This window comes from Pristis pectinata, chromosome 21 (genome assembly GCF_009764475.1).
Source record: "Pristis pectinata isolate sPriPec2 chromosome 21, sPriPec2.1.pri, whole genome shotgun sequence".
In the NCBI taxonomy this organism is placed as follows: Eukaryota; Metazoa; Chordata; class Chondrichthyes; order Rhinopristiformes; family Pristidae; genus Pristis; species Pristis pectinata.
Genome location: NC_067425.1, coordinates 13836900 through 13852207, shown reverse-complemented (window position 1 = coordinate 13852207; position 15308 = coordinate 13836900). Strand labels below are relative to the sequence as shown.

Below are 15308 nucleotides of genomic sequence, written 5' to 3'. Positions count from 1 at the left end.
ATGCCAGGTTTCCGGAACAGAAGAACTGTCAGTAATACATCTTTATGTAAAATGCTATAATGGCCCCTTTTAACATTGATTCCATTAATGCTCTCATTCCTGGGAGCCTATGCTGTGTGCTAAGTAAGGTTCCAGTGTAAAGCAAGTGCCATGTACAAGAAAATATAGAGCAGAATTAACAGCTACCTCATTCTCGTGATGTTACATAGAAAAGATTAAAATATAAATTTTGGAAGGCTGATTGAAAAAACTTTGGCAGACTTAGTTATTGAAGTTTGAAAAAGGGGCAAGTTGTTATTTGTAGATCAGGCCCACCCAAGAAGAAGATTGTTGTTTTTAGTCCTATAATCCTAACAAAATGGTGATATACTAAGGGGAAGATATAATTGGGTGGGGAAGGGGTGGAACTATTGGTTTAATTTAAGCATCTGTATTGAATTTTTTTAAAGATCTCCCACAGAAACTATCAATACTTAGAGGAGGGTGCAGTGATTAATACATGGGATATACATGGACGTCTCTCAGTCTTGTCACCTTTCCTTAAGAAACCTGCACTTTTGAAGAGAACATTAAAAATTGTGTTCTGAAAACCTGAAGCAACATAACTTTTGTTATACTAGTAATAAACTGATGGCAAAATAATTTGAGTGTTCACTCAAATATATCGCCTGGAATACAATCAGTGTTGGAGTTGTAATATGGCTATAACAAGTGCTGACAAGTTAACACACAACTTTTGAAAATCTGTAAGGGGTTTTTCCACTGTAAATACTAGTTTTAATAGTGATTCTCCTAGCTTAGAAACTCTTCTGCACCTCTTAACAGTTGGACTGAAGCATCATTACCACTGGCATAAAAATGCAGTTGGTATACAAGCAAAGAAGAAAGACAATAAGCAAAATAGGTAATGTGAAAACCTGCACAGGTCAATATAAATTCCAGCACTTCTATTCATTGTTTGAAAAGAACCTTGGTACTGCAAAGTAACTTAAGAGGACAAGAAATGGTATAAACAATTTTACTTTCTGGTACAAGCACACTATCACACAATTTGTAATGGTGCTTCAAAAGGAAAATAGGAGATAATTCATGTGCTATAAAGCAACATCATTAAAGGTACTGCTAAACAAAATTTGAGGATATAACTCAAACAACTGATCCACAGTCAAGATTTGCAATGAACACAAAACTTTGATAGGCTTATTTTTTGTATACATATTACTTAATAAAGCTACAGGAAATGCTACAATAAATATTACAATATATTTATACTGTTAGATAAAACACTGTAGGATGCTTTAAGAACTCAAAGCAATCAAGAGTCCTCAATAGGACTTTTCTTTAAAAGGGATGCAACAGTTTTAACTAAGCATTCATTACTAGGGAAGTAAAGAATCTACTTTTACCTCTTTTAATTGTTCTTTACGTAGTTTATACTCTCTCTTTTGGGATTCCAGGAAGCTGCTCAATTCCTTCTTCTGCTGTGCCTGTATGTGCTGTTGAAATTTCTTTTCCTCAGTAGAAACTGCTTTGGTCTAACAACAAAATATTAACAAACTTGTTAAAATTAATTACGAGACATAAGCATCACTGGAAAAGCCAGCATTTATTGCCCATCCACAAATACCCTTGAAATGGTGGCAATGGAGTCATCTTGAACCACTCCAACCTGTACAAAAATGCACTTGCAAAGCAGTGTGTAGAATACGTTTTTTAAACTCAGTGATGACGCAAAAAAAAACAAAGTAACTGTATCAAAGTAGTTTGATACAATTCAGTGCAAAGTTCATAATCTGATACATTGCTGTGGGTTTGGAGTCACACGTAAACCCTGGTAAGGATGGGGATTTCCTTCCCTGAAGGACAAGAGTGAACCAGGTGGATTATTACCATAATCTAAGAGTTTCATGACCACTAATGATACTAACTTGTTATTTCAGCTGCCCTGGTGGAATTTTAACAAGCATCTCTGGATTATTGAGGCCTGTAGACTACTTGTCCAGTAGCAATAATATATAGTGGCAAAGTTAAAGAAAACTGGAATAACACGCACCTACTAGGATGAAGTTTTAGAACCCTGTGTCATTAAGCTGGATGGATTGCACAGTATTTAAACAGGAACTTGGAACTAAAAAACTTAGGGCATAATTAAGGAGAGTGCTATATGACAATTATTGTAAACTAACTACTCTCCTGCTTTCCATAACCAACTTCCACCTTTGCTCTATGTTTCCCAGATATCATCACTGCTTACAGCACACTCCCAAATTATTGAACACTTCAGCAAAACTCTCACTAATCAAACTCAAATCTGCCTTTCCTGAATTATGAAGACCAGTTCCTTGTCAATTAGCTGCAAAAATTATAGGCAATACAAGACCACAATTTCAGCTTTACTTTCTTTTGTAGACAATGAAATATGGGCCAAGTCCATGCCCAGTATTAAGTGAAAGCAGCAGCCAACATTCATCATTCAGCTCATCCTAAACTTGTCTTGGGGTCACTCAAGCCCAAGTGGTTGGATACTGGTGTTGCCTTCAGAATCACATCCAGTTCAAACTGGCCCAATATAATGGAAGCCAACGATTCTGTTGTGTCACTTGGCACACTAAACGATATACCCAGCATCACTGAAAATTGTTGAAATTCCAGTTACCATGCTAAAATGAATTTTTGGTGATGTAGCAGTTAAAATAGGCCCCCAGCACTGTTATTGATGACACAAAACCGTCAAAAATGCAGACAGTAAGCTTAGGTGGCTTAAAATTGCAAGAACCAGTCTAGCATGCAGAAAACTGGCATTCCATTCCATGTATATTGTGCATCACCTGCTGGCAATGCAACAAAACTGGCTTTGTGCCATTAATGAGACTATTATTTCAGCTGTTCATCACCCTAACCTCTACCCTCAGTTCATGAAATGGTACATAAATTAGGAAGACTATTACAGAGACAACACTAAGAAGAGATTAAGAAAAATATGAACAGTGGTCAAATAAAATTAGCCTGAAAATTATAAATGATTGAGAGGCATGCAAAGCTACAATCATAAAAGTTTAAAACATAAATCAGAAAATATGTAATTGCTTTCTTTTGTCATCTCCAGACTGAATTCTTACAATGCTTTTTTTAAAATCTTTATATTCTGTCCCCTCCTTAAAAGCCAAATCATTCAAAACTACATTGCATCTTACTTCACCAAATCCACTCCCATTCAGTCATCTCCTCTGTATTCACTAATCTATAATGCCTCCCACTTTCACATGTTCAATCCCTTATAGCTTTCCCATCCTTCTATTTCCATAATCACTTTAAGCTATTTGAAAACTGTTCAGACATTTATACTTGGTTCTTTTCTTCACTCAGCCATTGAGTGACATTTTCAAGCTATTTTCCCAAACCTCTACTTTAGATGTCTTTTATTATCCACCTATTTCGCTAAGTCTTCAAATACCATTCCTTATGTTTTGTCTAACGGTTTTTTTGCTTGATTACACTGTTTTTTTTAAACTGTTTCAAGGTTGACTTGTCCGACATTTAGTGCAGCAAGAGCAGAAATTACCTCCAATTAAGTAAAAGACTAAAGACGTCACAAACTCAAGTCCCTTAACATTTGCTCCATCACTCTCTAGCAACTGCAGAACCGAACCAAATTTTTCCACAGCCATGTGAATTTGTTTTGCCATTTTTATTTTACATATAGCTGATCACCTTATCACTGCGGGTATCCACAGCCACCATTAACTTCACTGGAAGTTGAAACTGTTGTAAGTAGTGCTTTTGCCATACTCACACCAAAGTTATGATTAGCTCTAAGTCACTGCTAGGGTATACCTGCAGTATTATTTTTCCCCAATCTCAGCTCAATACTACATACTCAGTTATTTAATTAAGAAAGATGAAGTGATATTGTGAAGTTACTGAACGTATGTACCTATAGTCTGAGTAATCACTAGATTATTAGTAATTTTGCCCCTGATCACAAACTAGTCACATTGGGTTTGGTAGCAAAGTGACTGTGTTACTGGATTAGCAAAGCAGAGATCTGCACTAATTATCTGGAGACTCTGCTTCCAATCACACCTTTCCAGCAGTAGAATTTAAATATTATTGTCAGCAATAACATCTGGAGAACCACCAGACTGCTGCAAAAACTCATCTACATCCTTTACCGAAACAAACCGTCCGTATTTGTGTGACTCTATACTCATTGCAATATAAATGATTCTTAAATGCCCTCTGAAATGCTCTAACAAGCCAGTAAGTTCAAGGCAATTGAATGCTGGCCTAAAAGCAAACCTCTCATCCCATGAATTAATAAAAAGTTAATCTACTCTGTAATTAATTTGGCAAAAACACCTCAATTCACAAGTTATAAATCTATTACTTATGAATAATACCTCCTTTTCCATAATACCCAGATGTTTCTTGATGAGTTTCTCCATCTCTGCAGCAAAACTGTTGCGCTGGGTTTCTAGCTCCTTATCAAGTCGTAGTCGATGTTCATCCATCTCTGCTTTCAGTTTGTTTTCCAGTGCCATTAGCTGTTTCTGATGCTGGCGTCGCATGCGCTTATAGCCAGACATCTGCTCTCGAAGCTCAGAATCTTGTTCATGCTCTTGAATTTGCCTTGTGACCTGTACAATAGGATTACAAAGTAACATACAAACTTAAAACCTGTGAACCACTATGAAGTGCTTAGATTATCCTCTGAAAATTGTTGATCACACGATTCTACAGTCCATCAACAAGATTTTCCATGGCAGTAACCAGTATTTATTGATTTTACACAAATTTAAGGTACAGTTATTAAGCTACAGGTTTACAGAGTACATAAGAACATGAAAAATGGAAGCAATGGTAGGGAATTCAGACCCACATACTTACTCCTTCATTCAATAAGATCACAACTGTTCTTTACCCGAGTGCCACTTTCCTGCACCAACACCATTAATACCCAAATATCAATCCATCTCTGACTTTCATAGCTCTCCTGGATAGTGAATTTTGAAAATTTGGTAAATATCAACTCCACATCCACCCTGCCAAATCCCATAAGAATTTTGTATGTTTCAATGAGATTACCTCTTGCTCTCCTCAACTTGAGAGTACAGGCATTACCTGCCTAATCTCTCCTCATAGGACAAACCAGATATTCCACAAACCAGTTTTGTTACCCTTGGCAGCTCCCCCTCTAAAGCAAGTGCATCACTCCTTGGGTAGGGAGACCAGATCTGCACACAACATTTCAGATACAGTCTCACCCAGGCTCTATATAATTAAGCAAAATTTCTCTACACTTGTATTCAAATCTCTTGCAATAAAGGCAAGCATCTCACTTGACTTTGTAATTGGATTGCTGAACATTCATATTAAACTTTCAGTAATTCATATACAAGGATACTCCAGTACCTCTAAAGGCTTTTAGTCTGCAACCACGTAAAAGCCCATTTTTCTCGATTTTCTACCAAAGTCGATGACCTTGCATCTTTCTACATTATATTCTATCTGCCATAACCTTGCTCATTCACTTAGCATGACTGTATCCTGCAAAGCCACTCTACATCTTCTCTGTAGTCAACATTACCACCCAGCTTAACATCTTCAAACATGGATATATTGCACAATAATTTGGGTAAATTCAATAATTCACCCGAATTAATGAAATGGATCATGAAGAGCTGCAGCCCAGCACCGGTCACAGTCATCTAACTTGAAAGTGACCCATTTACTCCTGCTGTTTTCTGCACATTAACCAATCCTCACTCCAAGCATGTACATTAGCCCCAATAATGTGTTCTCTAATTTTAATGATCTCATGTGCGGCACTTGAACAAAGGTCTTATGAAAGTCCAAATGCATATTAACTGGCTCACCCTCAGCTATTCAACCAATTGCAACCACCTCGAAAGTTCCCAACAGATTTGTCAATTTCCTTTTCATAAATTCATGACTCTCTTTAATCCTATTATTACTTTCCAAATGCCATTACCACTTCCTTAACAATAAACTTCAGAACTGTCCTTTCAATCTGTGCTAGATCAATAGGCTTTCACTCCCAACTTATTTTTCTCTACTTTCTTAAATAATGGGGTTACATTTGCCATTTGCAATGTGGGAGCCATTGCAGAACCGATGGAATTTTGGAAGATGACAAGCAATGCATCCACTTTCACCACAATCTTCTTCAAAACCTCATGGCAAAGGTCATCAGGTCCAGGGGATTTATCATCTTCAATCCCATTAATTTCTCCAAAATTAGGTTTTTTTTTATAAGAAACTAATGCCAATTCCTTTCAGTCCCTCACTTACTCAAGACCCATAGTCATCGACTATTCCCAGGTGGTTTTCTGGGTCTTTATCCACGAAGACAGGCCTAAAATATTTGATGTTTCTTAGCTCCATCCAAACTGATTCTACTGATTAATTTCTGAGTTAAGATTCTTTCTATGCCTTCATCCCATTCTTTAAAATCAAGGCTACCCCACCTCTTTTTCCATTTTCCCCCTCTATTCTAACAGAAGAGTAGTCTTCCTGACTTTACTTGCTTTGTAACTATATCTCTGGAATGGTAATTTTGTTGTACGTATTTCCAATTGTGTCACTGATTTGCCTAACATGTGGGAATGGTACATGCATTCAGATAAAAAGCCTTCAATTTTTTTTTGTATTGACATTACCACCTTAACTCTAAATACAAGTGTGCTCTTACACTTGCACGTACTGTCCCTCCCTGACAGACTCTGGTTACTTATACCTATTTTACTTCTCTGCACTATTTCTTTGTCCTTTCTCTTTACATTTTAAATTCACCCCAACATTTCTTCCCCCTCCCTCCCACTATTTAGTTTAATGCCTTTTCTACAGTTATTCAACTTGCAAAGACATTGGTCCCAGCTAGATTCATGTGAGATCCATCACAAAAGAACAGCTCCATCTTTCCCCAGTACTAGTGTCTGTGCTCATGATTTGAAACTTATTTATCTGATACCAATCTTTTAGACACTCTTTCAATAAGTTCAATGATTTGATCTTATTTACCCTATGCAAATTTGAACATGGTTCGGATAGTAATATGCATTTCTGTTTTTCACTTGAAGTCTACCTGCTCAACAGAAGTTCCTTCTTTATCCTATCTATTTTATATCAGTTGCTGTGGTTTACATGGAAGCAACCTTTCCTCTTACTCTAAGTTCCTTTCCAGGCCTGAAGAGATGCCCTTAACCCTGGAACCAGGCAGGCAATAATCTTCAAGACTTACATTCATGGATGCAGAGCATAGCATCCATCCTTCTAACTATACTATCTCCTATTACCATTGCATCTCTCTTCATTTCCACATTTTCATCACCTTCCACTTACTCCAGCTGTAACATATTACCTACCTGGCCTTACCCCTCTTACATTATGTAAATTAATCAATCTGTCACATTGCACCTATTTCAAAGTCCACATTCTGTAGACAATTCACTCACAGAATGCTGAACTTTTTATTGACACCACCATTTTATAAGTTTAACTTTGTCACTGGGCTTCAATTAATCGGCTCCAGTTGGTTACCCAGTTAACTCATTTACCACCACAATTTAAAACTTCAAGATTATGGGAACTGAACTGTAAATCAGTACAAAACCAATACATTTTTAAAATGAATATAAACTGAATCCCTTACTCACCGAAGTCCACACTCCTTGGACACTACATTTAAAGGATACTTGGCTAAAAGTATAGCATAGGCACCTAATTTACTATAAGTTCCTAGTTTAAACTTTGAGATTTCTACCTTTATGTTAATGCACCTCTGTTGCATTCTATTAAAATAAATATGGTAGGTAATTTAAAATTCTCCAGTAGTAAATAAATTCAAAGAAATGCAAGAAATGTGAGTTGCATTTTGAAGCCCAAGTCTGTTTTAGTGGAAAGTTAGAAAAACCAAGAGGATGAGGAGAATGGAAAATGGATGAAGCCACCCCAGACCGCTTATCCTGCTCTTGGGGATAGAAAGTAACTGCTGTGGAGGGATACGACTTGCCTGCATGTGTTTGTATGCAAATTTGCCTGTGTGTGTGTGTCTGTGCACGCCTGTGGATCAGAAATTGGATGACTAAGGATCTGGGAATATTCTAGGTATAATAATTCCTTATCACACCACCTAACAAAAAAATAAAGGGAAAAAGCAGAGAGTTAACAAAGAGGCAGAATTGTTAAGGGGTAGAAGAGTGGAGAGAGAGGAACAACACCAAGTCAACAGAGATAGCCAAGACAGTGGTCATACTCTCTAAATCAGTGTATGCACCGGAACTTAGTGGAACATGCGGATCATTGTAATATATATTAAAAAAAAGTAGCAAATGCATGACTTTAAATGAGTCAAACCCATTTGAAGGCCCTGATAATGTTGCACCTTACCTATAAAACCTGCTTTACCTCAAGATATGTTCTTTGAGAACTTATATGCAGCATCATCCATTGACGTTCAACTAATACTTCACCAAAACCTTGTTGTATGCAGATTGCCTATTTAACCATGTGTTCATTTTGTGTCAAAGTGTTGTATTAAAACTTCCAGTTTTGAACAGAAATCCTGTCAAATTCCTTTTGTGCTGGTCAATAGATGGTGCCGTGGAGTGAGGTTTTAAGATATTTGCATTTTGCTTCCATTAATCAGTCAGAGCAATGCATGGTAATTTACCAGAGATCTAAGCCTTCCAAATCTGCCCAGGAAGGAATTTCCAAAACAAGCAATAAATTGAGGGAAGAACAAAGTACGATCCCTCTATCCCTAGGCTTCACCTCTGCCTTCTCAATCACATCCTCAAGCTACTCCAATTTTGTGCATTCTCACTTTGGAATATAACCTGCATGGAAAATTATTAAATGCAGAAAACAGGAATGAATACTGAACCCATCACACTGTACCCGCTTCTTCCCCAATTTACCATGTTAGTCAAAATTCAATTAGATTAGTAAAAACATGCTTTTCACAGGAGAATCTTTATAATACCATGGCTAGCTTTCAACCAAACAAAAGTACTCACCAAGGAAGCTGTACGAATTGTGGCAAAATGCTCTCGATTCCGGTAATGTGATTTGTGCCGTGAAACCGGGGGTGGTGACTGTGGTTCTGAGCACCTTGGTCTGTGTTCAACCTCTTCGCCATAGTGATCGTGATCCTGACAAGTACAATGTGAAAAATGAGGGTCAAAACACCAAATACAAAAGTTGATTTTGAACCAGGTGTTTTTTCCAAGAAGACCCCTCCAAACTTGAAGGGACAACTTAAAACATGCAGGTACGTCCTTGTTTCTTAATGCCTATCCTTGCTGAGGCCAAGCAGTACAAAACTAGCTTATCCATATATAGAAGTGCTCATGGAAAGGATCTGCAAATGTGGGATACATAATGGACTGATATGCCAGGAGATCCAATATTCAAAAGTAAGGTACTCATACAATTTTCCTGTAAGATAGTGTATGAGATTGTTTTCAAAAGGGTTACTTTGGTAGAACAAATAGATAATTAAAATATAAATTATCTACCACTTGTACCAGCAACTGAGGCTGATGTGATGTGTCAAGACCAGTGACGGCAAACTTTTAACCTTATTTCTGCTGCATTCTTAAAGAAAGAGCAGTAAGCCCGATTGCTCTGTAACTTTAGCCTTGCCAGGGATATGAACCAATCAAAAAGATCAAGAAAATAAATGTCTGTATTCTCATTAGACATAGGAGGCCATTCTCTGAGAGTCTCTGCTGATTCTTTTGTTGCATTCCTTAGCTTTTAATAAACTGGAAAACACATTCTCTCATTTGCTAATGGGAAATATTAAAAACCCAACAGTCACATGATTTCATTTGACTCACTACCACTGTTAATTCACTGTAATCAGTGATCCAAATATTTATCAATTTTGTCATTATTATCAATTTTTAAAGACCAGTGATATTTTCAGCATAAACTATGGTTAATTTACAAAAAACTAACAACTTCAGAGATTGGAAATGCCAGTAAATTCACTTTTGATGAAAGGCATCATTCAACTGTGCCGCACCAAAGCCGATCACAATGAAAATTAGATTTTTGTTTCTTAATAACAGCTAACGTTCACTTTGTCCTTCTCTAAGTGTTCTACTGTGTTTGAAATTTTTAAAATCTAGATTAATAACCTGGATAAATATGTACTACCTCAATGCACTGTGTATGAATGTAATAAATTGATCTGTATGAACAGTATGCAAGACAAGTTTTTCACTGTACCTTGGTACAAGTGACAATAATAAACCAATACCAAATATGACCACAAATAAACTAGAATTCAATTAAGTGTCTTATAAAAAAATAAATATACTAAACTCCATGGCAATTTTTATTTATTAAGCTGGACAGTGAACCGAATAATAAGATGTAAAGATGACCCAATAGATCTAATGGTGGAAGTAAGGTAGCAACCTTAACTAGTTTTCCAAGCAGCCACGAGATGGAGCACTATCAGTGAAATGAGGAAAGATTAGTGAGGAACAGTCTCCGTTCACATATATGGTGCCTCAAAAGCAATTACCGAGACAGCACCAGTTTGCAGCCCATCCATTCATGCTTTACTGAGTGAAGAGGCTACACTGTGCAACCAGCATTCTTTATGTACTGAACATATCAAAGCAAATTACATGGGGAAAAAAAATAGAGAAAATAAAAGAACCAGCAACAAACCAAAGTGCAGAGGTTTGAGGATGCGAATAAACACTTGGCCGAAAAGATAGTCTTCGTGAAGGCTCTTGAAGATATAGAGAAATAAAAAGATGGAGGCATAATAAGGGAATTCTGGAATAGGCTTGGAAAGAGCAGAGGAGCCATAAAACCTAGAATCACCAAAGAGTGTGAGAAGGTTGCAGGAATCTATAGAAATAAGGTGGAACAAGATGATGGAAGAACTCAAATATTAAGTATAACATAGTAACTAATAAATCCTGCTCAGGATAAACTTCTTCAGCCATGCAGAGGTTAGAATGTGGAACTTGCTACCACAAGAGAAGCTGAGACAAATAACACCAATACATGCAAAGAGAAGGTGGATAGAGATATAGGAGAAAGGAAGAGATTATGCTGATAGGCTCCAATGGATGTTTGCAAGGATTTTCAATTGGAGCATGAATATCAGAAATGACTAATTGCCCAATAGATGCAAAGCACAGATATAGGCTATGTAATTCACCCACGACTGGGGACAAGAATAACTTGTAATTATACAGCATTCCTCACATTAAGAATAAGAATAAATCAGAGCAATGTAAGAGGCTGATCCTGGTTATGAGGGAAAAGAAAGGTTGGAATTAGAGGATGGGGCAAGGAAGGAAGGAATTGCTTCTTGAATTATTTTGAAAAAATGTGTCACAGAGATATGGTATACAAGTTCAAGAGCAAAGAATGCCACTTGGAAGAAAAAGCAACAATTGGTGGTCTGTATCAGAACTGGATCAGGGAACAGGCCACTGCCAAGAGCAATGAAAAATGTAAGGAGGGATATAGATGGTCACTAAAGAATTTTGAATGTAGGGACCAAGATTTTGAAGCTGACTGTGAAAGGCATAGAGGGTCAGGAGAGCCCAGATGAAAATATATGCTTTTGAGTGGCTATATACTGAGTACACTGCAATATATTGGTTTTAGTAGGGAAGGAGGGTGGGAGGTAGGGGTGCAGTTGGAGTATGGCAGATGGTTGGGAAAGAGAATGAAGTGGATGGACAGGAAAGAGAAACAGAGAGAATGAGGATGGGACCAAACAGACCTGCAGCTTGAGAGTGGTAACTGGATGGGCAAGGGTGGCACAGTTGTTGGATAATGTTTAATGTCTTTAAAAGAAACACAAAAAGCGAAATGAACTGCTGACAAAATATATCAGAAGAGATCAAAAGAGTGATAAAGGGCATCAAATAAAAATAAATTTAAGGATAAGGATGGACAAATAGTTGTGATCAGGATGTGATTAAGGTCACTGGCAGAGCACAGATTGTGTTTCAAACAAGGTAAAGTGGGGGAGACGGATTTATCATTGTGAAGCAACAATGCATTCCACAACTGGAGACGAATGAAAGGGCTGGTGGCCATTTTAAAAGATTATGCTGGAGGATGAAGGCGAGTTGACAAAGTAATGAAGCTGAGCATAGGTGAAGGAAGTTATTAAATGAACAACTTAAAATGAAACATCCAAAGACAAGCAGGAAGAGGAGCACAGGACAGCCCAAAGTGGAGAACGGCATAAATTACCAGGAAATGAAGAGAGATGGGGCAGAAGTGCAAAAAGCGAGAAGAAATGCTCTAAAATTATCTGTACATTGATGATTATAGAGCCTGCATAAAAGAGAGAAATGGAGGCAATGATACATTGCAAGGAACCAGATAGAATGGGAATTACTGATGCAGGGTTGCCGAAAAATCCTGGCTTATAAAATGAACATTGCAGCGTACATGATACTTAGAAGAGATAAAGAGGACAGAACAGCTATTTCCGAGGGAAAAAGAACATTGACGGATATGACACAAGAAAGTCAGGAAGAATCTGTGTGGATAAAAAAAAGTGAGGGAAATAGAGGAAGTAATACACAAACAAATTAAACAAAAGTGCAAAAAAAGCAATATCATAGTGGATTTCAGCCGTCCTGAAAAAAATAACCGGTCAGCATTAATAGGTAAAGGGGATAAGAGAATGAAGCTCTTAAATGTCTAAAATTCCTATCAATCCAGTAAAATCCTCAATTGGAGAGGACTTAAATGATCAGGAATAGACCAGAGTACGTAAGAAAGGTAAAAGTGGAGGAACATCCAGGAGAAAGTAACATTAAAGTATAATTTAGGAAAATAATTGAGGTAAGTATCTCAAGGTCATATAGGCAGGTGGAAAGTATCTCATCATACTCCTGGCATGCCAAGTAGATGGTGAAAAAGGTTCTGGGTGTCAGGAGTTGAAACATTTGCTGCATAATGTCCAGCATCTAACCTAGTTTTTTTTTTAGACACAATGGTTATATGACTGGTCCAGCTGGGTTTCAAATTAATAGTACTTCCCAGGACATTGATTGCATGAGACATGGTGAAGGGGATACACTGAATAGTAGTTATTGTCTCTCTCTTGTTAGAGATGGTCACAAAAGCTACTTGCAACTTATTAGCCCATGCCTGACTGTTATCAGGGCACTACTGCTGCATGTAGGCATGGACTGCTTCACTTTATGAGAATCTGGAAACAGAAATGAACATTGTCCAATCTTTAACAAACATTTCCATGCGACTTCATGATGAAGGAAAGTTGTTCACGAAACACCTGAAGGTTGTTTTCCCCGAGGAACTCCTGCAGTCGTATCTTGAGGCTTGGATGCTTGACCTCCCAACTAAGTACAACTCCACTTGATGGAGTGTTTGCTCCTTAATATCCATTAACTTCAGTTTTGTAGCATTCTCTGATGTCATACTTGATTAAATGTTGCTTTGATGTCAAGATCAGCCACTCTCATCTTACCTTTGGAATTTAGTTCTTAGCTGCATGTATGGAACAAGGACGTGACAAGGTTTGGAGCTGTGTCATTCCACTTAAACCCAAACTAGCTTTGTTTAGTAGATTGTTGATAAGTGTTGTTTGATAGCACTACTGATGATATAATCCATCACTTTGCTGATGACTGAAATGGTTAATTGGATAGTAATCAGACTGATTTTCTGCAAGGTCATCCATGTTGGACTTAAAAAGAATAGAATAAGTACTTAATAAAAGGTGAAAAGTTAGAACAAGAAGAGATCTAAAGAAACTTGAGAGTCCATGCATGTAGAAGATTAAAATACCATGGACAGGTTTGGAAAATATTGAAAATGGAATGTTAGCTTTTACAAGGCTGGGATACAAAGCAAAAGATGTTAAAGCTAAACAGTGCCCTACTTAGATCACACCTACAGTAACATGGGCAATTCATCTCAGAAAGGAAGAATAGACAGAATATGTTGTGCTTTTCATAATAAGCATTTCATTTTCTAGTTTTAAATGTGGAAATCTACACAGCTAGATAAATTGGGTTGGAAATTTTCTTATACAGTGAAAGCTTTCACAACACAAGGGAACAGAAGTAGGCCATTCGGCCCATTGAGTCTGCTCCAAAGGAAAGGGGAAAAAGAAAAAAAAATGAGAAATGGGGGGGGGGGATGGGGGGGGGGGGGGAGAGAGAGAAAACTATTCTAACCCCAATTTCCAGCCTTATCTCCATATCCCTTGATACCTTGACTAATTAGATATCTATCTATCTCCTCCTTAAACGCCTCCAATGATCTGGCCGCCACTGCTGTACGTGGCAAGGAATTCCATAAATTCACTACCCTCTGGCTAAAGAAATTTCTCCTCATCTCTGTTTTAAACCTGTACCCTCTAATTCTAAGATTGTGCCCTCTGGTCCTGGACTCACCCACCAAGGGAAGGGTTGTGTTGATTAGCCTTATCCAAACCCAATTGCTAAACGTGATTGGGTTGTTTGTTGTCAACATAGCTGATGTGGAAATTTGATTTGTGATGACCATGATGCATTACAGATGGGGATAATTACTGTGGCATCGAACTGACTTCTTGACATCACCTCTATAGAATGCCTTTGAATATTTGAGGCTGGTCAGCAACATTGACTCCTGGTTTTGTTGAGGTGTACAAGATGAGGTGTTCAGATAAGGTAAATAAAAGGAGGCTGGTTCCATTAGCCGATGGCCGAAGGAACAGGAGGCACAGATTTAAGGTTTTGGGCAAAAGCTACAAAGAAAATGCAAGGAATTTTTTTTTAAATGCAGAGAGCTTTGAAGAATCTGGAACTCAGGTGGTAGAATCAGAGCTTTCTAAATATAATAGAATAAGAGAGAGAGAATAACTGGCAGAGTCATAGGGAAAGAGTGGGGAAATTGAACTCTTGGGATTACTCAACTGGGAGCTATCCCATCAATGGGCCAAATAGTCTCTTCCTATGCTATAACAATTCTTAAATTTAAAAGGAGATTATGCAAACTAAATTTGTATTCCCTGGATTCATAAAGTTGAAGTCTTCAAGATATTAAACTAGGTTAATACAACAGAAGAAAAATATACTTGCTGAATGGGTGGTCTAAAACAAAAATTAGAGCCAGGTCGCTTGGGAGTGAAAGTATTAAATACTTCCACATCACGAGAACAACAGAACTTTGAAATTCTTTTCCACAAATGGTAATTAATACTAGGTCAATTTTGGTTGTTAAACCCAAAAATGATTTTTTTTCCCCATAATAATAGGCATTTAGAGGGGAAAAGGTAG

At 37.5% G+C, this 15308-nt stretch overlaps 1 protein-coding gene across 2 annotated transcripts in view; it reads right to left on the bottom strand.

Annotated features, from left to right (window-relative positions):
- The window catches only part of taok1a (TAO kinase 1a), a 131983-nt gene that overhangs the window by 21914 nt on the left and 94761 nt on the right, over positions 1-15308 (bottom strand). For both annotated transcript variants that reach the window (XM_052035181.1, XM_052035182.1), the window contains exons 13-15: positions 9039-9173; positions 4401-4637; positions 1407-1535 (exon numbers count right to left, since the gene is read on the bottom strand). In XM_052035181.1, the coding sequence (XP_051891141.1) occupies positions 1407-1535; positions 4401-4637; positions 9039-9173 (501 nt within the window). The remainder of the gene's footprint in view (positions 1-1406; positions 1536-4400; positions 4638-9038; positions 9174-15308) is intronic.